Source organism: Zosterops lateralis, assembly GCF_965231275.1.
Source record: "Zosterops lateralis genome assembly, chromosome: 18".
Classification (NCBI taxonomy): Eukaryota; Metazoa; Chordata; class Aves; order Passeriformes; family Zosteropidae; genus Zosterops; species Zosterops lateralis.
In genome coordinates, this window is record NC_139778.1 from 12,153,359 (window position 1) to 12,177,963 (window position 24,605).

General features: G+C 52.9%; 4 protein-coding genes across 4 annotated transcripts in view; 1 reads left to right on the plus strand and 3 right to left on the minus strand.

The window, feature by feature from the left end:
• Positions 1 to 914: 914 nt before the first annotated feature.
• Positions 915 to 4,129, minus strand: PYCR1 (pyrroline-5-carboxylate reductase 1). The gene is made up of 7 exons (XM_083874502.1): positions 4,037 to 4,129; positions 3,886 to 3,956; positions 3,611 to 3,790; positions 2,819 to 3,040; positions 2,247 to 2,339; positions 1,717 to 1,880; positions 915 to 1,618 (listed from the first exon to the last, which is right to left on the minus strand). Exons 1-7 carry the CDS (start codon positions 4,101 to 4,103, stop codon positions 1,468 to 1,470), a joined length of 948 nt encoding a protein of 315 aa, XP_083730628.1. The 5' UTR covers positions 4,104 to 4,129; the 3' UTR covers positions 915 to 1,467.
• A 2,841-nt stretch (positions 4,130 to 6,970) lies between these two features.
• MYADML2 (myeloid associated differentiation marker like 2) lies at positions 6,971 to 9,291 on the minus strand. The gene has a single exon (XM_083874503.1). It carries the CDS (start codon positions 8,766 to 8,768, stop codon positions 7,863 to 7,865), a length of 906 nt encoding a protein of 301 aa, XP_083730629.1. The 5' UTR covers positions 8,769 to 9,291; the 3' UTR covers positions 6,971 to 7,862.
• Positions 9,292 to 11,730: 2,439 nt separating this feature from the next.
• NOTUM (notum, palmitoleoyl-protein carboxylesterase) lies at positions 11,731 to 18,791 on the minus strand. The gene is made up of 11 exons (XM_083874365.1): positions 18,208 to 18,791; positions 17,978 to 18,030; positions 17,752 to 17,847; positions 17,158 to 17,218; positions 16,244 to 16,302; positions 15,117 to 15,219; positions 14,182 to 14,373; positions 13,746 to 13,846; positions 13,500 to 13,647; positions 13,312 to 13,359; positions 11,731 to 13,202 (listed from the first exon to the last, which is right to left on the minus strand). Exons 1-11 carry the CDS (start codon positions 18,696 to 18,698, stop codon positions 12,896 to 12,898), a joined length of 1,659 nt encoding a protein of 552 aa, XP_083730491.1. The 5' UTR covers positions 18,699 to 18,791; the 3' UTR covers positions 11,731 to 12,895.
• A 5,659-nt stretch (positions 18,792 to 24,450) lies between these two features.
• ASPSCR1 (ASPSCR1 tether for SLC2A4, UBX domain containing) overlaps positions 24,451 to 24,605 on the plus strand; it is a gene marked incomplete at its 5' end in the record, with an annotated part of 34,958 nt that continues 34,803 nt past the window's right edge. Inside the window, one exon of the mRNA XM_083874469.1 lies at positions 24,451 to 24,549. Within this exon, the coding sequence (XP_083730595.1) occupies positions 24,451 to 24,549 (99 nt within the window). The remainder of the gene's footprint in view (positions 24,550 to 24,605) is intronic.

Genomic DNA, 24,605 nt, shown 5'->3' on the forward strand with positions numbered 1-24,605 from the left:
TTTGCATCACCCATCTGACTTCCAGCCTGGCCTGTCTGCGCAGGTATTACAGATCCTGAGCAGGAAAGGGAGGAACATATGACACCCAGGGACTCCTGACCTAGTGGCTACTGCCAGTGGCAAGAGATACCCCCAGTCAAAACAGCTGGGATTAGCCACAGCTCTCATCAGAGAAGCAATTTTTTATGTAAAGAAGGAGGAGGACTTATCATCTGTCACACCTATAGGGTCATACCTTGCTGGCAGCCAAAATCCTAATACTAAAAACACTTTACCATCACCAGCACCTCAGAGACAGCAGGAAATGTAAAAACTCACTACCCCTCCACCTGTCAAACCACCCCAGCAAGGCCAGCAGCAAAGGAGGGGCAGTGAGAGGTTATGGTTCCCCAAACCAGAGTGAGCAGAGAGAAGGGGCAGCCACTGCAGAGAAAAGGAGCGTGGTCTGATGTTCACACCATACACCTCTCTAAAGTGATGGGAGAGGCACTTGGTCCATTCCAAGAAGTGATTTTGGACCCTGATGCACCATGGTGTTTGTGTGGCAGCATCTGCTCCAGCTGATAATGGCAGTGACAGGACATAAGTGCTGACAGCAGATGCAAGATGGAAGCCAGAGAAGATTAAACCTTTGAAACCAAAAGTTCTGAAACATCTTTTAAATATTAAAAAAAATTCAGCATGAGATACCACAAATACTGCTTGAGTCCTGGAAGTACCCAAGGCTTCTGGAGAAATTATTTCCTTGACAAAGCTCTTGATTAGAGTATCACCCCTGTCTGAGAAAACTGCAGTCCCAGGGACAGCTCACACCAACCCCACTACAGGTTAAAGACTCTCTGCTACAGCACTGCCCCACAGCTGCTGCAAGCCACGAGGGGACACCAATACACAGAGTATATACACGTTTTTCCTTGGACAAAATACAAGTAACACTAACAGTTGTGGCTTAGGAATAGTATTTGCCATATTAGCATTCCCACTGAAATACTCTAAACCACCACATGCTGCTCACTCACTCCCTTCTTGTCCCTCTCCCCCTGTGGTGGGCTGAAGAGGAGAACTGGAGGCATGAGAGGTAAAGATCATGGTTTGCAATTTACTGGAAACAGTAATGAGATAAGAAAACAAATAATAACAGCAACAATATTAAAAGGAGTGTAGAGGAGAGGCGAAGGAGTCACAGGTGATTTCTCACCACCCATAACATGATGTTACTCCCACTGCTCACTCCATGCAACCAACCAGAAGAGTTGGTCCCTCTTCAGCCCCCTGTCACAAACCCTCCCCCTTCCCTTGGGGACTCTTCTCCCCATCCCTCTCCAGCCCCTCTTCCCTTTGCCCAGCACATGATTGTGTAGAATAACCAGGCCTGGCCACACCACTCCTGGCTACTGCAAAAATTAACCCTGTCCTGGCTGCAACCAGGACACTGACATTCAGCACTGCCAGAACACAGCAGCCCGGTCAGTTCTTCTTGCTCTTGTTGGTGAACAGACTAACTTTGGTAGCAGATGCCAGAGACAGGGAAGGAGACTCCAGCTTCACCTTGTCCAGCAAAGTTTTCTTTATGGCTGCTGGGGAAATCTCCTCTTGGTCTGCCACATGCTGCAGCTCCCTACAGTGGGGTAGTGGGAGAGGAAGACACAGAAAAAATGAAGATGGGGAGGATGGAGGGCAAGATTTGCAAGCTCTTTAGGACTTCTAGGTGCCCACCTTGTCCGGATACAGGAAGCCTCCACAGCATTGATGAGCAGTGAGCGAAAGCCACCACTCTCCAGGAAGTGCAGGGCATGGATGGTGGCTCCCCCAGGGGAGCAGACATTGTCCTTCAGCTGACCAGGATGCTGCTCAGATTCCAACAGCATTTTGGCAGCGCCCTGTAACAAGGAAAACACCTGCCAGAGCTCTGACTGAGGAAGCCACTGTCACACACTCCTGTTCCCACTGCACAGAGCAGCCCCAACACTCACAACAGGCAAACCTGGGCTCCTGCAGGCTGCCAAAACACTTTTCAGAGCTGACAAAGCCTGCAAAGGAGCAGAGTTTCCCAGGCCCCACACCACCACAGATTGCTGCAGACAATTCCTACAGCCCCTCCCCAGGAACCTGTGTGCATTCAAACCAAACACATTCCTCAAAGTAGATTTTGTGAGAGGACCAAGATCATTTCCAACTGTGATGTGTAGATTCCTCTGCACAGAGCAGCACAGACTGAGGTTTGTTATGCAGGAGGTAATACTGACCAGCAAAGCCTGTGCTCCCAGTCGAACTGCCAGCCTGCGGGGAAGGCCCATCTTTACTCCTCCATCTGCAAGAGCATCCAGGGCAGTGAATGCCTGAGACCAGAGAGAGGAAGAAGGTGACTGAAAGACTCTGCTCCAGGACTGGAAAGTCTCAGGGAGGAGAGAATCCAGGGCTTCAGGGCTGTTCTGTGACTTCTATCACTTGGCAAAAGCCTCCCCCTTTCCTTCATGGATGCCCTGCCAGGCTTCCCCCCAACTAGTTCCAGCTCAGGAGTGGGAGGAAGAGGAGAAATTCAGCTTCTGCATCATGCAAACAACATGCCCAAGTTTTGCCAACATGGACACGTGGACACTGCACACTGGCTATGGACTTCAGACTCATCTGACTGGTAAAAATATTTTCCTGCTGTCCTAAACCGGACACCTGGAATACACGTCCTGTTGCAAATGTGGGTGATGGGAAAAGAAAAAAAAAAAAAAAAAAAAAAAAAACAAAACAAAAAAAAACATTATGGCAGGCAAAGCCAAGTGCTCTCCCCAAGACCGCCAGGAGCTGAGGAAACAGCACATACATACGCAGGGCCACTGCCACTGAGCCCCGTGACAGCGTCGATGAGATCCTCCTCCACCTCGGTGCAGAAGCCCACACTGGCCATCAGCTGCTCCAAAAGCTTCCCGTCTTCGACATCGGCGTGAGTCCCAGTGGCATAGACTGTGGCACCTTCCCGGACTATCACAGGGGTGTTGGTCATGCACCTGATCACTTTGGGTGTGGGGCAGAAGGTAGAGAGTTTCTTAGGGAAGAAGATCATTGAAGATAGAAAGTAAGAAAAAAAGGAAAGAAGGGAGAAAAATGACCTTTAGTGCATATTTTTCATCAATGGGCTGTGAGGGAAAGGACCCCCAGGGGCAAGAACAACACAAGCAGAAGGAAAAGAGAGACCTGTGTATCTCAAATGCCCTGCTTTGAGCCCCAGCAGCCCAGCTGTGAGTGTGAAGCCTTTATCAGTACCAGAAAAGCAGCAGCTGGGCAAAGCCAGGCTGGAAACATTATCCTAAATGCCTCAATCCCACACCAACCCAGGATCTCCAAAACAGCTCCTGCAGACACTTTGCACAAAACCTGCAGAAATTCAGGGGACATGACCCTCTGCTGCTAAAAGAAACATGATCGGACAGCACCTCATGTGAGGGAAGAGCTGGATAAAACCTCGAATAGCGTTTGCTGATGAAGACAGGCAAAGGTGGGTGTTGCTGTGTGACTTTATCCTGAGCAGCACAGGTAACGTCTGTCTCTTGCACCGGGGGTCAGAGAAGGGGAAGCAGCGGCTCAGGGCGGCCTTGCAGGGCCCGGCCCCTCTCACCTTCTCGATGGAGCTGATGGTGACCCCGGCCGCGCAGGACACCACGATGTGCCGGGGCTCGATGTCGGGGCCCACCTCCTCCAGGATGAAGGGGATGATGGGCGGCTTCACGGCCAGGAACAGGACGTCGCTGTTCTTCACCGTCTCCTTGTTGCTCACCGTGAAGTTCACTCCGATTTTCTGCAGCGGGTTGGGGAGAAACGGCACCGCTCAGGTGGGGACGGCCCGGGAGGGGAGCGGCGCCGCCCGGCCCCCGCTCAGCCAGCCGCACTCACCCGCAGCCCGCTCACGGTGGGCAGGTCAGTGTCCGGGGAGCTCGCCGTGATCTTGTGCGCAGCCAGGACCCCTGCGAACGACACCGACACCGCGGTCAGCCCGAGCGACCGGTGCCCCGGGCAGGGCCAAGGCGAACCGCCCCGCGCCCACCTGCCGCCGTGAAGCCGCGGGCCAGGGCGAAGGCGAGCTGCCCCGCGCCGATGAACCCCACGCTCATGTTCGGTGCCGAGCGGACCCAGCCCCGGTTCAGTCCCGGTTCAGTCCCGGCCCCGCCGCCGTACACGTGGCCGCGCGCGCACGGAGGCGAGGCCGCGCGGCGGGACGTGGGCGCGCAGCCAATCAGCGGCCGGTTGGGCGGAGCAGCGCCGGCTCTCCGCCAATCAACGGGCGGGGGCGGGGACAGCGGCGCAGCGCTGGCCAGCGATTGGGGCAACCGGTACCCGGTGTTGCATCATTCGCCGCCTGCGGGGCCGCCGGCCGGGCCTTCCCGCGCCGCCAGGGGGCGCTGTGCTCCCACTTCAGGGCCGGGCCGGGCCGGGCCCGTTGTCACCGGGCAGCGCCGGGGGTGACGGGCCAGCACCGCCCTCCACGGGCCCGGCTGTCCCCGGGCAGCGCCGGGGGTGTCCCGCCAGCACCGCACGCCAACGGGGAGGGAGTTTCGGTGTCCCGGTTCCCCGCCGTGCCCCGAGCACCGGGGGCGGCTCCGTCAGAGCCCTGCGGCCCCGGGCTGTGCAGAGACCAGGCCGGCCTGAAACCTTCCTGTAAAAAACAGGCAGCAGACACTGATTTTTATTTTTTTTTCCCCGAAGTATCATCTTACCTCACTGGTTCCATTTTTATTTTATTTTTTTTTCTTGCGACTTTATTGACAGAAATAAATCTCAGTGTTTTTTCTGTTGATAAATGCTCCTAAGTGCTGATCTTTTGGGGATACCGAACCCCAGGCTTCCAGAAAAGAAGGGAAAAAAACCAAACCCATTAACAATTTTGATTTGAATCTGTTCATGCTGGAATCCTCTGGGTACTGTCTAGGTTGGCTGCAGCCACGAGTCCATAATTACTGAACACACACACATCCTAGCGTTAGTTTGCCAAAAGAGGTTGGGAATGGCTGGTGGCTGGGGAAACCTGGTTCATGGCGAGCTACTTGATCATCATTATTAATTAAGGGGGTAGAGACACTCTGGAAATGAAGGGGTTTTGGTGAACTGAATCATGACAGGGCTGGTTGGTAAATCCTGCTGAGCAGATATCAGATGTTCCCTGTCCTGGATTGGGCAATCTCATAGTTTCCAATGGTTGGAGAGTGTTTTAACCACTGAAGCATGAGGTTTTGATTTTTTTTTTTTAATTTTTTTTTTCTCCTAAAAGAGAGGCTTGTCCACACAATCTTTTTTTGCCATTTTGACCATGTTCACATTTTTTGCTCAGTCTTTGGCTGGCAGATGAGAAAGCTAAATCTGAACACACTGTTCTTGGCAATGACTTGTGTTTCCAGTCCTCCAGTCAGTGGGATCATGATTTCCATGTTAAATTCTCTTTCCCCTTATTGTGAAGGCACTCAATTTTGCCCTCATTGTTTCCCAGTTTCTCTCTGGCCCTTTGACCCTGGCTCAGTGTAAGTTGCATCAGCTCGTGGCATCACCAGAGTCTACCACGTTTCTGCTCTTGCTCCTCCTTGGTGCAAACTCTTCCCAGCGGGAAACCAGCAGTGCCTGGCTCAGCCACATCAGCCAAGGATCTTCCCAACAGCTGCCAGTGCCTGGGAGTGTCATCCCTAAGGGCAAGCATCCCCCTCCTCTGGGCTCTTGTCTCTGCTGACCCCTACCCCAGCCCCCTCAGCCTCCCAGAGCCTCACCAGAGCCTTCAGGATGGGGCTTTCCTCAAACAATGTTCCTGGGCTCGCTGGATGGAATTTTATAACAAAAGCTATGGTCCTTCACAGGCACCTGTTTGGTTTTTAGTGGTCTGTAATAACAGTAAGTAATTTTCAAGTGTGACACAGCTTAATTTGTCCACATTTATAGGTTTAACAGGAATACATCATAAATGGTCAAGGTCTCTTTGTACCCAGTGGATCTTGTAAATTGACTCCTCCAACACAAGTGGATTTCCTTTTCCAAGTCAACATTTTTTACTTGGACAACTCATAATTTGTTTGGGTGGCAAGAAATAAAGCTCCTGGTTTGTATCTATAGCAGATAGCCTTGGGTCTTGCCCTACCAGCCTCCTTTTGGACCACATCTTCCAGATTTCCTGCCCTTCACTGGGACTCACAGAAGAGAAAAACCCCTTGGAAGGCTGTTCCTTTGTGCTGGATCCCAATTCTTAGCCTATTTCCTGGCTAATGCTCCCCACTGCTAAGGGCTGGCCCTTGCTCAGAATTATTCAACATAATCTGTCCCAACAAGTTTTCCCTTTGCTTTTCAAACCCCACACAAAGCACTGATGAAAAGTAAGTTTCCTTCCTTATTCCTGAGTCATTCTGCTGCAAAGAATCCACTCAGAGGTCTTGCTGTGTTGTGTCTGTTCTTTTTTGGGCCTGAGTTCAGGCTTTGTACATCAGAATAAAGTGAGCTCTGCTTTCATGCAGGAAGGGCCATGCCTGCTGCAATGAATGTATGGAGAGGAGTGTGACAGCACGCAGATCTCAGATGTAAGCATACATCTGCCATTCAGCTTTATTTTGTTTTGGTTAAAAAATAAACCTTGCTTCTGACAGGCAGCTAGTGGAGATTCTAATCAAAGCACTCAAGTCTGCATGTGCTGCACAAGCAGTTGGACACTCTGGCTTCTCCCCGGAACAAATGAAGATTCCTATGGGGCCTGAAATCTGAGCTGAGAAGTGTGGAGCTTTAAAGTGGGTGTTCTGTCAGGGATGGGTCAGAGAAATTCGGCTGCTCAGTGATGCAGCGTGCTCAGGAATCCTTTGCCTGAGCTTCTCTGGGGTACTGTGCACAAGTTCTGTCCTGTCCATGCCCCTCCCTGCCCAATCTGGTCTCTTGTGCAGCACTGTGAGATCAATAAGTCTCTGCTTCCCCTTTCCCATGCCCCCCAAATTTATCTCCAAACCTCCAGAAAAAAACCTTTCACCCCAGTGTAAAGAAATGGTGGCCCATGAACCAGGACAGAGCACGTGCCGAGGTATTTCTGTGCTGTTAAGTGAGGATGGCAGGTCACACACAGTCACTTTGCAGGTTGGCTCGGCTCTGCAACCTGATTCTCAGCAGTAGACCCCAACTTTACAAAGTTTCATTTCTGTAGTGACTCAGTGTTTGCTAAATAGGAAAATTAAATTAAATTAAATTAAATTAAATAGGCCTCCTCCAAGGTGTGCCCTTCAGGATGTTCCTTTTCTGGGCTAGTCAGTGACGGAGAGGAAGGAAAAAGACTGGCAACTGACAAAATACTGTTATGGCCATGATGTTCTTCTCAGAAACACCCAGACTGGAACTGCCCACACTTGTAGCCATTCCACATCTCACAACACAGTCCAGACTAACCCAAACTCCAAGGGATTGATTTTCATCTCCTGAACTACTGGTGTTCCTTCATCCAGCTTTTAACTTTTCCACTTCCTGAGCAGTCACTTGGTTACCGTTAAGCACCAGTTAACAACTTCAAAATCCTTGGTGTCTTTCCTAATATTTGTCTCAGTAACCTGGTAGCCTGCAGCCCCACTGCTGTGGCCACAAGCGTTCCTGCTGTGTGCAGGTGCACGTGCAGCTGTGTCATCCCTTCGTGCTGGCTCCAGGCAGGTGAGGCAGAACCATGGGGCAGTTGGGTTGTCCCTCGCATTGGCTGCAGCCCACCTGCTCCAGGTCATTAACTCGTTAGTGTGGTCAGTCCTCACCTTGAAGTTTGGGTGATGGTGTTGTGTGCGTGCCTGCCCAGCACCTCTCTGCCCCTCGCCCTGTCCCCTGCCTCTGCAGTGGTTCCCAGCCCTGAGATGCCCCCACAGAGGCCGACCCACAGCTCAGAGGTGCGAGACAAAGCGGATGCGCTGGGAGTACGCCAGGTCCAAGGCGTAGAGCAGCAGGTTGACATAGGTGAAGATGGCAATCACCAGCTGGCTGTCCCAGGGGCACTTTCCCTTGGCACAGAGGCCGGGCCGTCGCGGGGAGCCGTACTTGCTGTCAAAGCAGAACACTGGCCAGATGACCGCAGCACTCGCGTAGAGCAGCACAGCCCCAAAAGTGTAGATGACCACGGAACGATCAAAAGGGAACCACAGCAAGGCAGTCTTACCTGTGACACTGAAGGCCACTACCACCACTGTCACCACAAAGCAAAAGCTGTAGACGGCCACACACCACTGCGTCGCCACGTATTTACTGTACTGGCTGTCGTTCACCAGTGCCCCAAAGATGATGCAGGCCACAAAGGCCTGGACGATTTTCAAGAGCCCAGAGACGGTGGCCATGTAGCTGGTGACTTGTCCCGGTTTTGCCCTGGTTAAGAACACTTCAGAGGCGTAGGTGACAAACAGGAGGCCCGCGAAGACGCTGGCGGCGATGCGGAAATCCCTCACCTCGCAGCCGATGGGGTAACAGCCCACCTGGACAAAGTACAGCGGGTAGATCACTGCGGCCGTGAGGGACATGAGGGTGGCGAGCATGGCAAAGGCCGCGGTGAAGTTTCCCCAGGAGAGGCTCAGGCAGCCGTGCAGGTGTGTGAACTCACAGGCGATGATGAACACGGTGATGGCGAAGCAGAAGGTCCAGACGAACATGCAGAAGGTGCCGTAGGCAGCGCTGAACCCCCCTTGGTGGGCAACCAGGCTGAACGTGGTACATCCAAAGGTCATCTGCAGCAGCCGAGCTATTCCTACAGGGGAAGTCACGGCGGCCGTGTTCAGATACGCCCCTCCCGTGCTCTCCATTATCTTTCCAGTCCAGCAGACAGTGCATTCAAAGCCTCCTCAAACGTCCTTTCCGGATCTTGCACCTTTGCCCTGAGTCACACCTGGTCCCAACTCAGTGGAGGGGCAGCTCAAATCCCGCTGGTCTCTGCTGGCATCAGTGGGAGCTGCCTCTGACGCTGCATCTCTGGCAGCTCTGCACAGACCTGCGGCTGCAGGGAGGTGACTGGCTGGCTCTGCCCACTGGCTGCAAGCTCAGGGTGCTGCCGCTCGCTCTCTGCTTTCTCGGGTCCGAAACCTGCCCCTGTGCTGTTCTTTGGTTGTCTCCCTTCCCACAGGATGGTACTTTTCCCTGCAGGCTGACATTTATTCCATTTTAGCTCTGCAGCTGTAGCTTTCTGCTGCACCGTTCACAGGAACCTGGAGTATAAATAGGGGCTTTATTAATAGTTCTGGAATGAGTCCTGCCCCCACTCAGCTGTTGGGAGCGGGTGTTATTTAACACTGAAGCTGCGAGCTCCATCAAAGGCTCCTGATTATCCTTCTGCTGTTCTTCTAGAAACTCTGGGGTCGCTGGAATGCTGCTGCTCTCCCCACAGCCCCCAGCCGAGGGGAGGGTCTGGCTGTGGCCGGGGCTGTGACCAGCCGTGCTGCAGAACAGGAGCCCAGTGCTGCGGACCCAAGAGCCCCTGAGTGGGAGCACAAGCCCAAAGGCAGCACAAACCCTATAAAAGAAAGGATTTAGGCCAGAGGCTGAATAAAAGCTGACTCACTTTGCTGCAGTTGATCTGTAGCAGTGGCACATTCACCTGCTGTGCCCTGTGTGACAGTTTGTGTCTGTGAAGGGTGACAGCACCCGTCCTCAACCCTTCCTTAAACTCTTCCCTGTCTCTCTTTTACTTTATGCGGAAATCAGTTTTTCTTGTATCTCTGAATGCAATAACTGAATACAATTTTTTTTTTAATTGCTTTGATATTCTTAGCTCTCTCTTGAAACACAGATTTCAATAGTGTCAGACTCACCCTCCCGTGAGATCAAAGCTTTCACAGTAACCCATTCCTGGTGTACAGTGCCCCCCCGCCCCGACTTCATCTCCACCCAGAAGCCTCTTAATTATATCTCTAAAAGCCCCAAATAAAATTCCTGATGTAATTTCAGAATGGGAATGGGTGAATGTTTTGACAACACAGCAGAACATTTCCTCTCTTACCCCACAGCAGCGTTTCTGACTCCTCACCTGCAGGATTCATCCCAGTGTGGAGGCAGAAAAACTTATTTGCTGGAATGGCTCACGTGCCACATGCGACCAGTACAAATTCTTGGTTCTAATGATAAAACGTGCCTGCCTTCAGCTTTGTCACCGTCTTGTCACCTCAGTGTCTCTTTCATTCATCTCAAGTCCCTTCCATTTTCCCTTGAAAGACCTGTGGTGCTAAAGGTACAAAAGCCTGCGTTCATCCGGAGTGGGAGTTGCACAATTAACATCACAATAACCAGGAAATGCAGCAGAAGAGCCGCGAAACTCCAGGTGAACGGGTTCTTATCCCGAAATCTTGCCCTATTTGCACTCCATTAACCCTTCACCCCCGGCAGTTTTCCAGGCCTCGCTGGCCGTGGGTCACTTTCTGCTTTGTGACACTTTCTGGGGGATCATTTCCCCTCTGCCGGGACCAGCGGGAGGCACCGGGACACTCCGTGTGTGGGGACACATCGCCCCGCCGGTGACACCGGGCCCAGGGCAGGGCTGGTCCAGCTCCTGCCTTCCCTTGGGAGGTGCTGCCCCTCTGGGGAGCCCCCAGCGCCAGGGCCGGGGCTGGCAGGGGGCAAAGGTTCCCAAAATCGCAGCAGTGCACCAGACAGACCACGGTCACTTCTCCCCCAGAATTAAAGAACTTTGTCTAGTCAAAAAAATCACAGGATACAAACACATGGCACTGAATTCTCCCAGCCTTGCCCCTTTGTCACTGGCTTCTGCACAGCAGAAAACGGATGAAAAACATAATCAGGACAATTCTACTTTCACACCCAAGTCATTAAAACTTAAAGCCTATCAGTAATCTCCAAACTGATCACACTGATGTTTTTTCCTGTTTTTCAGTTTCACTGGGAGCACCAACCATTCTCTCTTTAGTTTTTCTTTATCTTCAGTCTGTGCTAATCCCATCACGCACATCAGGACAGCTGATTGTGGTGGTCCTGCCCAACTTTTCCTGAACTCCAAGAAAAGGAACCAAAGGGCTACAGTTTGGTTCATTTTTTGGCTTTATTTACCCAAAACAAGGGACCTCACCAGCAGCACCGCTGTCGCCTGGCAAGGTCTGTATTGAAAGCGCAGGGAGTTTTCCCCAGAGCAGAGCAGAGCCCAGGGGGGCCGGGGTGCACAGGGGGGCAGCGGGACGTGCAGCTCCGCTCCGGGCAGGGCTCCCCTCCCGGGCAGGGCTCCGCTCCCGGGCAGGGCTCCGCTCCCGGGCAGGGCTCCCCTCCCGGGCAGGGCTCCCCTCCCGGGCAGGGCTCCGCTCCCGGGCAGGGCTCCCCTCCCGGGCAGGGCTCCCCTCCCGGGCAGGGCTCCCCTTCCGGGCAGGGCTCCCCTCCCGGGCAGGGCTCCCCTCCCGGGCAGGGCTCCGCTCCCGGGCAGGGCTCCGCTCTCGGGCAGGGCTCCCCTCCCGGGCAGGGCTCCCCTTCCGGGCAGGGCTCCCCTCCCGGGCAGGGCTCCGCTCCCGGGCAGGGCTCCGCTCCCGGGCAGGGCTCCGCTCCGGGCAGGGCTCCGCTCCGGGCAGGGCTCCCCTCCCGGGCAGGGCTCCCCTCGCCCCCGCCCCGCCCCGCCCGGGGGGCTCCGCTCCCGCCGCCCACGAGCTCCCACCCAGAGAACGGCTCCTCTCCAGCCCCAGTCTGGCATTCTCATCCCTCCCTTGTTCTCCTCCCGCCCCATCAAAGGGGATTCTCCGCGCTGCGGTGGGTGTGTTCCCCAACGATTAGGAGAGAAATATGTTGGTGCTTGTCTTGTGTTCTCCTGCTTTTCTGCTCCAAGTGCTTCTGATGCTCTGATCAAACATTTCCCTCGCTGGCAGAGAGGCTTTGCAGCACAGCCAGGTCTCCCTCCACCTTACAGTGCAACGCCCTGGACTACCTGGGCAATCACAGGCAGCCGAAAATGCTGTGAAAGTCTGCAAACATCAGGTGCTGAGTGAAATTCTCTGTACTTAAACCTTATATTACAACCTCTTCCTCAGAGAAACAACGACAAGGCACACAGCAAGGGGAACACAGACATCTAATTAATACAAAACGTCAACACCACCCTTAGCCCTCTCCCAGGCACAAGTGACCATCAGGATAACCCATCCAAATGAGCAGCATATACAACTTTACAAAGACATAGGTATGGTTCTCTGGTCAGCCCTTATAAATAGCGTTTTACATATTAAAATAAATATGTCCACGTTGCCAAAGTAGCAAGAGGTTTTTCTCGTTATTTTTAAAAAAAATATGTTACAATATCCTTTATATTTCTTGCTTAGTTTTAAAAAAAAAAGTAATTAAAAAGTCATTTTATAAAATAATACAAATAAATTGAGTACAAGAGTGTCCATCCCTAGCACATGTCCTGGGTCTGTATACTGTGCCTCAGCGTGAGAGATGCTAACCTCCAGGAAGTAATGTAATCATTCCTTCACTTCTAGTTGGGCAGAAGAAATCCAGTGCTTGCTTCTTTTCACCACTTGTAACAAGTCTATGATGTAAAACTCATGGCAAGGGAAGATGTCCCAGGTCTGGGGAAGGTTCTCACCGCTGCTATTTATGGCTTTGCTACTCCCTGTATCTGATTGCCTTGTGTAATGCAGGAAGAGGATGTGTCCAGCTGAAACTCAGCCCTGGAGTTTGGAAGGAGGGAACAAGTTCCAGCCAAACAGAGTAAGCAAGAAATTGCTGCTTGCCTTTTTTTGTGGGTTTTTTTTTTTTTTTTTCCTTGACACACCATAAGCGTGCAAGAGTGTGGGAGCATGTGAGTGCACAGGTGTGAGCGTGCCATGGGTATGAGCATGTATCTGCCTGCAGGAACATTAAGGAAGAAGATTAGAAAGTTTGGGAGAAGGGCTGACAGTCTCTCTCCTCCTGATCTAATCTCTGCCCCTCTGATGAGCCCTCCCTAGTTACCACTGCTGAGCATCCCCAGGAGTTTACTGGGCTCCAGGCCCTGCTGCTGTGCCATCTTCTGAACATCAAAACCCATGTGCATGAGGAACTGGATCACGTTCATCTCCTGCCCTGTGAACTGGTCCCTGATTGTGGGGCACGAGGGGTTGCAGTGAGGCCATGGACAGCTGTCAATGAGGTGAATTGGGCAGCCTTTCAGAGGAGCCTTCCCGTTTTTGTTGCTCTCGTGGAGGCTCCGATCCCAACAGTGCAGGGCGCGGGGTAACGACGTCCCCTTCACCTGGATGTCAGTCCAGTGGCTGAAAAGACAAACCACAGAGGTCACATCAGAGGGGTCAGGCTGCCAGGACAGGCTCATTCCCAGGCTGCATCCCCTCCACCTCTTACAGGATCTGCACAAACACTCACTTGCGTGTGATGATCTCGTGGGACAAACAGGCAGGAGCAAAGCTTGCACTAAAGGACAAAAAGAAACACAGATTGTCTGGAAGGACAAAGTAAGTCCTGCTGAATCAAACCTTCCAGACTAGGGGGAGGGTGGAATTTCACACAAAAATGAAACAAATGTGGCAGGTTTTTCTCAATGAAGCACTTACGTCACATCCTTCAAGGTGTTTCTCAGCTCTCTACCCAAATTCTGGATGTAGAGCCACTGCCCCTCCTGAACAGGCTGCCCAGTTAGGTGCACATTGTCTACAGTAAGCTGGGCCTCATCAAAGAGCCACTGGACAACAAAGACTGGGCCTAGAAAGACAAAAAATTTGGAAAAGCGATTGCTCCAAGTTAGTTATAGATACAGAGGAAACCCTAAATCTATTTGATCTCTCTCCTTTGGTACTTACATCGAAGAGTGGGGTAAATCTTATATCCAAAAAAACAATTCCATTCCTCTCCCTCTTTAAACTGCAGCTTACAGCGCTCGGGAACAATGCCATTCCAGTATCTGGAAGACAAAGCAATGACAGAATGGGAGGCACAAGGCAATCCTAACAATGTGTCCTCTCTGTATCCTAGTCCCTGTTCTGATTAGAATTTCAGCTAATAGAACATCTCTCTCGCCAGCACTGTCCCATCAACACATCTTAGAGCACCTACAACTGTACACATTCTTCTGCACGTTTAGACCTTATATTGTCTTTTCCAAAAGAATCATTGAAAAAACACTGATGTAGACTCATAAATAAATACTCCTTAAGTATGAAGGAACATAGAGAAGGAGGACATCTTTTCCGCACTCTGACCTCTTACAGCAGCGTGGTTTAGAGCATCCGACTGTACCTTATTCCCCTCCTGATGGCCTCTGTTGGAGCACAGGTTATGGTGTCGATACAGTCGGTCCTGCGGTACTGTTTGTTATCCAGGAACCACCCGGAGTCTGCCAAGCCTCGAACCTGAATCCCTTGATAACCCATCTCCTCCAGCTGCTCGGCCACTCGATCCACGTTCAGGAGCACTCCCGTCCCTCCAGCGCTGCAACAGCAACACAGGCGTGACACACCTTGGTGCCAGACACCCCTTCCCCAGCAGTGACAGGCTATAAACACCTCCCTCTGCCCACAGCAGAGCTGCCCAACCATTCACCATGAACTTCATAGACACCACATTATTTCCTTGCTCTGCAACACTCAGAAATAAATCCAGTGCTGAGCAATAAATAACCTGGTAGCTCAGAAACAAAGTCCCATTGTTACTCTCTTTCCTGGGAGATACCTGTGCTCTGTACCATTTCCAAGGGGGTTGGCTGCTCAAAAACTAAAAGAATTTGAAGTGAGACAAATTCACTCCTAGCAACTTCTCTATTACACTCCTGTGTAATACACTGAGTGTACCAGAGCTTTGTGCAACACAGGATGATCCAGAGCACCTGTGTGAGGCAAGTTTGGATTTTATTTTGGTGTCCTGAATCAATTCACAGGAGGTGTGTCTTATGATGTGGGCCAACAGGAACAGAATTCTTGGTGCAGACAAGAACACACAGCTTTGTTATTTTCTGGGTTTTCTCTTAAATTCATATGGACCAGAAGGTGATGATTTTATCATCCCCTGTTGTACCACTTACAGTAGAAAACTGACCAGAGATACAAGGTTTGCTCTGTTAGTGTTACTGTACTCCTAGAAAAACTGTTTCAGGAGATGCTGAGATCTCCTCCCTTAACAGCTTTCTACTGTGGAAATCTCTGTCTTCACAAAAACAAAGTCTTGTGGATACCTACCTGCTCCCTGCTAGCAGCAATACTTTCGCAGTGCTCAGACCTTTTCCCAGCAGCTCCTTTATAACCTCCTGTATGATCAGTGCTCCCATGAAGGCATATTCATCTGGAAGAGAACTCAGTGTCAATAAAACTGTTTCCTGTCCAGACTCAGACTTTTACTTCCTCTCTGAAAATGCTTAAGAACTTTCCAAAGGAATTACAAACCTAAACTCAGGCTCATTTTATCCACCCATGTAAAATACACCTAACAAGAGATTCTCCCCTGTCTCATACAAAATGTTCTGCCCTGCAAGAGAACTGAGGGAACTGAATACTCAATTACACAAGTACCTTCCTATGACAGTGCTTGGAAATGAGTAAACTTGGAAAAGGAAAACAAGAAGAAAGGTGCTGGAGGAACAAACACACACCTTCCTACCACCCAGAACCTCAGTTCCAACTTACTGCTTCCCCTTTCTCCCAATTCATCAGGCCAATTCAGAGAAGCAATGCTTCACAAGATGTCACATGTACAGGGACACTGCTTCCTTGGCACCACCAGGATCCGTGTTTGCTGATGTGTAACTGCTCCACAGGAGCAGCCCCAAGGAGCTGAGATGAAGTGAAAAGGTCTCTTTCTGTGGCACCACCAGAATGACAGGGGATGGCAATGCAGCACGTATTAACATGAACTATGCTTTTCCAAAGAAAACTGCAGACAGCTTTAGCCTGACACGAGGGCTCCTGCCCAAGGCCCAATACCCTCCTGATAAAAGTCTGACACTAAATTCACAGTCCTGCCTCTCAGGTCAGCCACGCTAAAGTTACATGCAACAGTCCATGGTCCCTTAGCTACAGCAATTAATTTGCTACATGCTGGAACCTGGGGATTCATCTAAAAGGAATTTTGGTCCTCTAATCCTTGCACACTGCATCAGTGTAACATCTCTTCGAGCAGTGGCTCTGAACTATGTCAAAACAGCCTGAGCTAAAGAGATCAGGATGTTTTATCTGGAAGTAGCTTGATATTCTTTCCTGCCCTTCAGCAAGAAAAAGCCTGTTTCTTGTCCACATGGTTTCACAGAAGTCTGGCCACATCCTTTAATGTGTGATGTCTGGAGCAGCAACAGTCCATCAGCAACACTCACTTTTCTCAGACTTGGAAGAGGCACCGCTCCAAACATCACTTGAGCAATATGGGATGAATCTGTAAGAGAGAGCTCTGTGAGTCCTGCTGTGCCTCTGACACGCACCACAGGGTGAGGATGGGGTCACCTAACTGGAAGAAAATTAAATCCTGGGAAGGGGAAAAGGGAAGAGTTTCTGTCCAGTTTGACAACTTACCTTACTGCACACCAAGTGACAACTGTAACTGTCTTGAATTTTCTCCTGAACACTAATAGTTTTACTGAGTTAAATCAATAAATAACATGTCTTTTATCAATCTAATTGAACCACTAAGATCAGTGGACAGAACTACGGAGCACGACTTTGCTCTCAGCTATTCTGCCAGTACAGAGGATGGTCTGTCACAGGGCAACTCTCTACACTTCAGTTTTTCACATGAGAAATGAGAAGACTTTAATCAGTGCAGTGTAAATACTGACTGCAACCACTGGAGGTTTTTGCAGGAATTAACTTCCCATGTCTCTGTTTTGTAGAAGACAAATTAACATCCCTTCTGTATAGATGCAAGTATAAACTGGTCTCTCTCACTTCTCTTCTTTGAACTAGGAGAGCTGCTCCACATTCTTCTCAAATTGTCAGATGTGTAACACACCATCACCCCCCACTCGTGGTGGATTCACCACGGCAGCTCTTTGAGAAGGCTCTCTAAGCTATCCCCAGTTTTCCTCCATTAGATCACCCCACAACTCCAAGGAGGCTGAACTTGAGCTCCTCGGCCTTGCCAGCCCTGTGTGTTAGAGAGAACTGCAGCAAATGAGGAAACACACAATTCCCTTTCCCAAGTATCAGCCTTAACCTGTCTGCAGCACTCTCGCTAAAAGGCAGGAGATGCTGTTTGAGCATAAAGCTATTTCCCTCCGTTGTCCCTCCTTACACCATGTTTGCATTCCACCAGTGGGGATTTTCTTCTGGCTGAGAGGACAGGATCCCAGTTCCTGCAGATGGGCACAAAGAAACAAGAGACATCCAGATGACAGTCTGTGATTTCAGAGGAACCGTAGGAGCCTCATGCAAGACCTCTGACCGCACAGAAGACAAACATCCATGATGAAAAACATTGGCAAGGGAAGTGGAAGGAACATTTCTAAATTTTCCCCTTAGGCAGATTTGACATTCAGAATTTGATTCATGCCACAGATGAAGCCAGTCTAGAAGCTCCTCGTGGTACAGAAAAGACCTGTGATGTCTATTTAAGTACCTCCCCAAAAGACAAACCCCAGCGGGAATATTCCCGATACACTCAGAGGGTCTGTCTGTGTGAGTGACCGAGGTTTGGGCACCAGGAGCTGCAGCACGAGAGGAGTGGAGAGAGAAGCTCCCTGTGCACCCAAACCCCGGCCCGCCCCGCGCTCAGCATCTCCACGGGGCAGCGACCGGTCCCTCCCCGGTGCCCCCTCAGCCCGGTCCCGGTGCCGGTGCCGGTGCCGGTCCCTCGGGGCTGCCCCACGGGGCGGAGGGAGCGACTCACCCACGCGGGTCGCGGGCCACTCCCGGGAGCTCATCAGCCGCCGCATGGTGTCGTAGCGGGTGTCGCAGTTCTCCCTGTTGAAGCAGTACCACCCTCCTGGCGAGGGGACAGGGGTCAGCGCCCCGCAGGGCCGGGGGCTCAGGGCGAGGGACGGCGGCCCCAGGGCCCGGGGCACCGAGGGGCGGCCTCGGGTCGCCGCCCCGCTCGTGGCCGCCGGTGCGCTCACCTTCCAGGAACAGCAGCCACCGCCGACTGCCCTTGGACTCCTTCAGGTAGTAGCTGCGGGCACAGACGGGGCGGCGGTGAGCGGGACACGCCGGGGGAGCTCCCCCGCCCCGGGAGGCGCCGCTGCACCTGTCGCCGCCGGTACCGCCCGCCGCCGCGCGGTGGCGCCGCCGCCCTCGGGGCCGGGGGAGCGCGGGCAGCCCCGGGGGGCGCGGGGGGCGCGGGACTCACCCGGCCGGGCTGCCGTCGTTGCAGGTGACCGAGGCGTTGTGCAGGAGGTGCAGGCGCAGGTCGTGCGGCAGCGCCTGGGCCGAGCAGGGGTACAGCGACTGCGCCAGGCTCTTGACCTGCGCCATGAAGCTGTCCATGTTGCCCTCCACGGCGGTGAAGTCCAGCGGGAAACTCTCGGCCGCCGCCGCCGCCGCCGCCTCGCCGCGCTCGCGGAGCGCCGGGCCCCGCCGCCGCCAGCCCTTCCTGCCCTCGCCGCCGGGCCCGGCGTGCAGCAGCCCCAGCAGCAGCAGGAGGTGCAGGGCCGCCGTGCCCATCGCCGCCCGCCGCCACCCGCCGCCCGCCGCGGCCGCAGCCAGAACCCGGCGAGGGGCAGCGCCGCCCGCGCTCCGCCACCCGCGGGCCCGGGGCTCGGCTAACGGCGGCGGCGGCGCGGGCTCGGCGGGGCGGCTGCCGGCACAGGAGCCCGGCGCCCGCTCCCAGGCGGCGAGCATGACAGAGGGGCACGGAGTGCGCGGGGAGCGCGCCGGGGGCGCCGCCAGCCCGGGCGCCGCGTGGGGCAGCAGCCGGCCAGCCCCCGCCCTGCCCTGCCCTCCGCCCCCTCGGAGCGAGGCGGAGGGAGGGCGCGGGGGGTCTGCGCCGCACCGGCACGGCCGCCCGCTCCGTCGGGGCGCGCCCCGCGCTCCACGGCGACGCCATCGCCGCCCCTGCCGGCGCCGGGACCGCGGCGGTGGCGCCCGACAGCCGAGCCCGCGGGGCCCCGGGGCGGCCTCTCTCCGGGCCCGGGGCGGGGGGGGGGGGAGGCGGTCGGGCCGCCCGAGAGCGGGACCCCGCACGTGGCAGCCCCCGTGGCGGCGCCCCAGGCCCGGCCGCGCCCCCCGGCCCGCCCCTCTCCCCCCGCAGCCCCGACGGCAGCTCCTCCCCGGCTCCGCGTCGGCGGCACCGCCCGCCCCGCCCCGGGACGTGCCACCGCCGCTTCACCGGCTCAGCTCGGCTCGGCTCGGCTCGGCTCAGCCCCGCGGGCCCCATCGCTGCTGTGCGGGACCCCGGGGGTGCCCCCGGCCCGGCCCCGCTCCCCGAGGGGAGGCGCTCGTTCGGTCCCGGACACCGGCTGCGCTCCGCTCGGCTCCCGGGGCCGCCCCGGCCGGAGGATGCTCTGCCGGAGCAGGAGGGACGGGGAGGCCCCGGGCGGGCCGCGGTCCCCGCAGGCCGGAGGCGGCGGTTCCCGGGGTCCGGGTCTCCTCAACTCGCCCGTTTTACCGCCCGCCGCTCCCCCCGGGCCAGCGCCTTTCCAGGAACTGCAAGAAAAAATCCTGGAGAAAAAGCCGTGTTGTCACCAGTGCCGGTCACCCGAGAAAGGGGAATTCCCTGGAAATGGCCTTATCGCAGACCTCGGGGTTAAAAAACCGAGGGAAATCAGAGAAAATGCTACGCTTTGAATAATTCATTTAGATACGAAATAGGAGAAGTCACGCTCCTCAGCAGCCCTCCAGAAAGGGGCAGGAAGATTGTCTTTACTGGGAAATGTAATCTGTCTGGGATCAGAAAAGGTGAAAGGAGTGTAACCTTAAAATAGCACGTGGAAGGGTTTGTTTTGTTTGGGTGTTTTTTTTTTTTTTTTTGTTTTGTTTTGGGTTTTTTTTGTTTGTTTGTTTGTTTGTTTGTTTTTTTGCCAAGCTGGAATCAGGGCCGTCCAACTGCTGCAACAACATTTTTTACCCTACAGTGTTTGGACTTTGTGAATGTAGGCTCAGCTCTGTGTTTCCTACACACGTAGCATGTGGTTTTGGTTTGCTTGCCATGTTTGTTTTTTTTTTTTTATCTTTCAGTTACTCTTATGTACTCTCAGTCCTTGCTCTGTTCTCACTCAGATTTTTACCCCAAATGTTTTATTTAAGTGCTAATCCTGACAACAGTATATTTAAGCCAAGAAAAGCTGCTCAGTTGACTGTGCACCTCCTCGAGTGCACTGCACTCATCCCCTGACAAGTTTTTGGTCCCAGCACATTTCTGCATCACTGTATCTTTCTTTACTGGCCTAAACCTCCCTCCCTCACTGTGCGTGCCCGGTCCAAGCCATGGATCACTGAGAGTAGGTAACTGCAAGTTTAATAACTCCTCAGTCAGCCTGAGCAGAGCTTCATCTGGAAACTGGTCATTAATGCAAAGCCTGAAGCAGTGAGTCCTCAGAGTCCTCCAGGATCCCTGGAAAAGGCGGCACAAACAACTCCAGGACCTCACAGTCCAGTAGGTACAGCAGGAAAGCAGAAAAGGGGAAAGATTGCTGAACTCAATCCTTCAGAGGAAGGCTCGCTGTGCCTCCCCTTGCCAGGCTCGCATTCCTGCTGATGTCCCTGCTCTTTCTCTGCACCGAGGGCTGAGTTCCTGCACTCTGTGATGCCTTGCTTGGTAACCAGCTGGCACATGAGGGATGACTGATTATGATGCACCAGGGAGGCATCTTATGGCAGAGAGGAATGCGTGTTAAAGTTGCAGATCTTTGTCCTAAGAAGTGAAGCAAAGAAATTTAAATTTTGCCTGCCTTGGCTGTACTGAGCCCTCTTCATCTTTCTGACCTCTGGCTCAGGTCACTCAGGGAAGAGTTTGTTATCTGCTATCCTTCCAAAATTCAGTGAAATGTTGTATTTTCCTGGCTGAGCAAGGGGCTATGAGGAAGGATGTGAGGCTGTAGGTCTGGTATAACAGCCTTCCTGATTTCTAAACATTTAAATCTGGTACCGTTCAATTCCTTGACATACTGAACATCAAAGTGATACAGATTTTTGATAATTTTGCAATACTTCAGCACGAGAGGTTCTCTGAATTTTAATGTTTTGATAAGACCCTCCCTACATTGAATAGATTGGCCTCGGTACAAAAACAAGCTCAGAGAAGGCTGAAAGAATTGGAGTCCTGCTCCCTGCACTGGAGATTTGGCATTTTTATTGGTGGGAGTGAGGCACACAGGAGGCAAGCAGGAGACTTTTAATCGTTGGGAATAATGTTATGGGAGATACTGTTTTCATTTAATACCCTTGAAAATGAAATGTCCTGATTAATGTGTTCCTCTATGTCCCAAGATATGTCCCTGTATGTTCAGTATATTGGACTGTGCTGTACAAAAGCTTATGAGACAGTTCTGCGTTCCCTCATACCCTTCCAGGATCAAGGCAGCCCCGGCACCTCCCCTTTAGATGTTTCCCAAGGAAACCCAGGAACCAAGAGGGTCACACCTGGGTCCTGTGTAAGGCTCCTGTCACAGGTATGGTTCCCTTTCATAGCCACCTCTAGTTCCTGATTTGAGGCACTCTGCAGCCCTGGCTCAGACCAAGCTCCCTGGCTCATTGTTTGGGTCTTGTGTTGTGTGTAAATTACCCCACACAGCACTATTCACCAACAGAATCCTGCTTTTGCACAGTGATGCTGCTGCTGCCTCCTCTGACCCCGAGGCCAGGGGTTGTAAAGAACTCCGGCAGAGCAGCAGAGCCCTCCTAAAGCCTGGAGGCTTTGGCATGTGCTGGATGATGCTCTGTAGGAACCATCTCTTGAACATCCCCAGGACACTCTGTGGTCAGCAATGTTGGTACAGGCAGCAGGAAACACTACAGAATTATTGTTACTGTGATAATCAGCTTGTTCTGCATCATGTTTTGGAGCTCGTTACTACGTATTTCTAGATGTTCACAGCTAATTTCCTATTCATTTAAAAAGAATAAATAAAAAATAAAAGCAGGTAAGGTTTTGTTGTTTTATGAAGAAGCAAACATGCATTACTCCCTGTATGCCTGTGACAATGCAGCTGCAGACAGTGCCTGGGCTATGTATTGAATGCAAAGCACCAGCTGCCTGAAAAGTGGGATTAGGGAAGGTCATTCTGCCGTGTGTTCACTGTAACTACCAAAGAAATGCAATTTAAGACAATTTTTTGGAGGATGTTTGGCTGGGGCTCACCTGGTAGATTTGCAGGCACCCTCCAGCCTGACAGTGGCAGAAATCAGATATAAGGGTGTTTTCAGCCATTCCCAAATGAGTTCCTCTTTCTCTGTGGCACTTTAATGGACTCCAGGTTGTAGTCACCTCCCCCATTTCTCTCCTGATGCTTCTAATTTCAGATAAATATTTGAGAAGTGGCTCTGGGTATGAAATGTGACCCTTCACCTCCATGCAACTTTGTGATTGTGACATACTATTAATAACCTCTAATCCCACAATTTGGAAATGTTCAGCTCAAATTCCATTGGTGTCTTTTTTAACAGGAACAACGTTTCTTTAAGGGATATGTCACTTCCAGATGCAAAAAAAAGGAAACAGCTGCCTGCCTCAGACATCAAATAGGAGCTACACCCCTCCAGAAATGACACCAGTGTTTTGGGCAAAGAAACAAAAATTTGTCTTTCAGATTGGAACGGCTGCTTTGCCTGAGCGGGGTGATAGTCACTGCAGTTAACAAAGTCATTTTAATTGCTTCTTCTCCTCCAGCAAAAGCATTAATTAGTGGAAGAATGGGTTACCTTCATTATGTGTGAGATAGTTGCAGAGCTTTGGATCTCTCCCTATTTTAAAGACTAAGAAGTACTTGAATATCAGATATTTGTTGCACCCTTTTTTGGACAAGCGTGTCAATTTTCAAAAAAACTTGCCCTTCAGTGCTCACACCTCTTCATGTATATTTACAGCAAAAGGCAATTGAGGAGGTAGAAGACTATATATCCTGAACACTGTAGGTCTATAAATGTGATGCCAATGATCCTGTCCAATGGAATGAACAAAATGTAAAGACATTTTAAAGCATTGTTTTAAACATTTTACACCTGGACATCCTTTATTACTATTTCTATATCTCACTGAAGAGTTATGGTATTGGGTGGACTTAGGCATCCACATGCATAAGCCAGGGTAAGTCTCCCCATCATCAAAATTCCCATTTTTCTCCCTTCTCTGACACTGCTGATATGGTAAACACAAGTGTTATCTCTTATGATAGTGTCTTTCCTTAAAAGAGTATTTTTACTTTATAAGCCAAGCAAACCAGACATTTTTGTGGGTGCTGGGGGTAGAGGTGGAGACTTAAGCTTAACATATAGGATAAATATAGAAGAAGTAAAGAAAAAAGAAACTATTTGGCATGTGGTTACAACTTAGGCTAAATAAATTCCAGTGGTTACTCAAACTAAAAGTTTTGGTGTTTTATTTTTTTTTTTCTTCTGGTGAGTTGTTTTGTTTTTATGATAGCAAACTAAACAGACTGTCATCGAATCTGAGGGCGCCTTTGATGCCGAGGCCACGCTGAGACTGAAGGGGAAACCCATAAATGAAATAAAGTCTCTGGGAAATTGTGTGTTGTGAAATGTACGATAATTTCGGTTCCTTGGCTGCAGCCATCTCTCCTGACCAGCTGAGCTTGCAGCACTGACCACGAAGTTCCAAATCAACTTTCTCTCTTTTTTTTTCTTTCCCCAGAAGATCTGGTTTTCAGGGTTAGCAGGACGCTGTAGTTTGTCTGACCAGCGGCGCCCCGGCTGTGGCGGTGCCCGGCCTTTCCTGGCGCTGGGCAGGCGGCGGGATGCTCCCATTCCCCGCGACATGTGGGGTTCGCCAGGGCGGGTATTTGGCCCAGGAGAGCCTCCCCTGTACCCGCAGGGATGTTCGGTATCGCTGCCTGGGAGAGACACACGGATCCTCCAGCCCAAGGGGTTCCTGGCCCCCAGCGCTGCTGGGGATGCCGGGGCTGGCCGGCCCTTGGCCCGGGTCACCGCCTGCGCTGCCGGGCAGGGTCCTGTATAAGGATAAATGTTTTATTTCCCTGGAAAAGGACAGTGGCAGCCCAAAGGACAAGACCAGCGCCCTCAGGCACAGCGGGGAGTGCGGCCTGCTCCCGCCGAGCTGCGGGACGGCGGCGGGCCCGGAGCCGCCCCAACCCACCCGGGCCAGCGGCAGGGCCGGGGGAGCAGCCTGAGCCGCCCTCCGTCTGCCCCGGCCGGGGAACCGCTCCTGCCAGCCCGGGGAACCGCTGCGGCCCGGCCCCGGAGCCGCCTGCCCGTCCCGCCAGGCCAGGACCCGCTTCCGCAGCCGCCGGGCCGGTCCGGGCCGGTCCGGGGCAGTGTCCCCGCTCTGCTCCTCTCCGGTGCGGCCGGGCCGGGGCAGTTTTCCTGTCCCGCTCCTCGCCGGGCCGGTCGGGGCGGGCCCACAGGCGCAGGGCGGCCCCAGGAGGCCCCGGCCGGCCCCGCCCCGGGCGCGCGGGGGAAGATGGCGGCGGCGGGCGGGGGCGGCGCCGCGGTGTCGGTGCTGGCGCCCAGCGGGCGGCGGGTCACGGTGCGGGTGGGGCCCGGCACGGTCCTGCTGCAGGTGGGTCCGCGGCGGGGACGGGGCGGAGGGCGCGGCGGGGCCGCCCGTGACGCCGC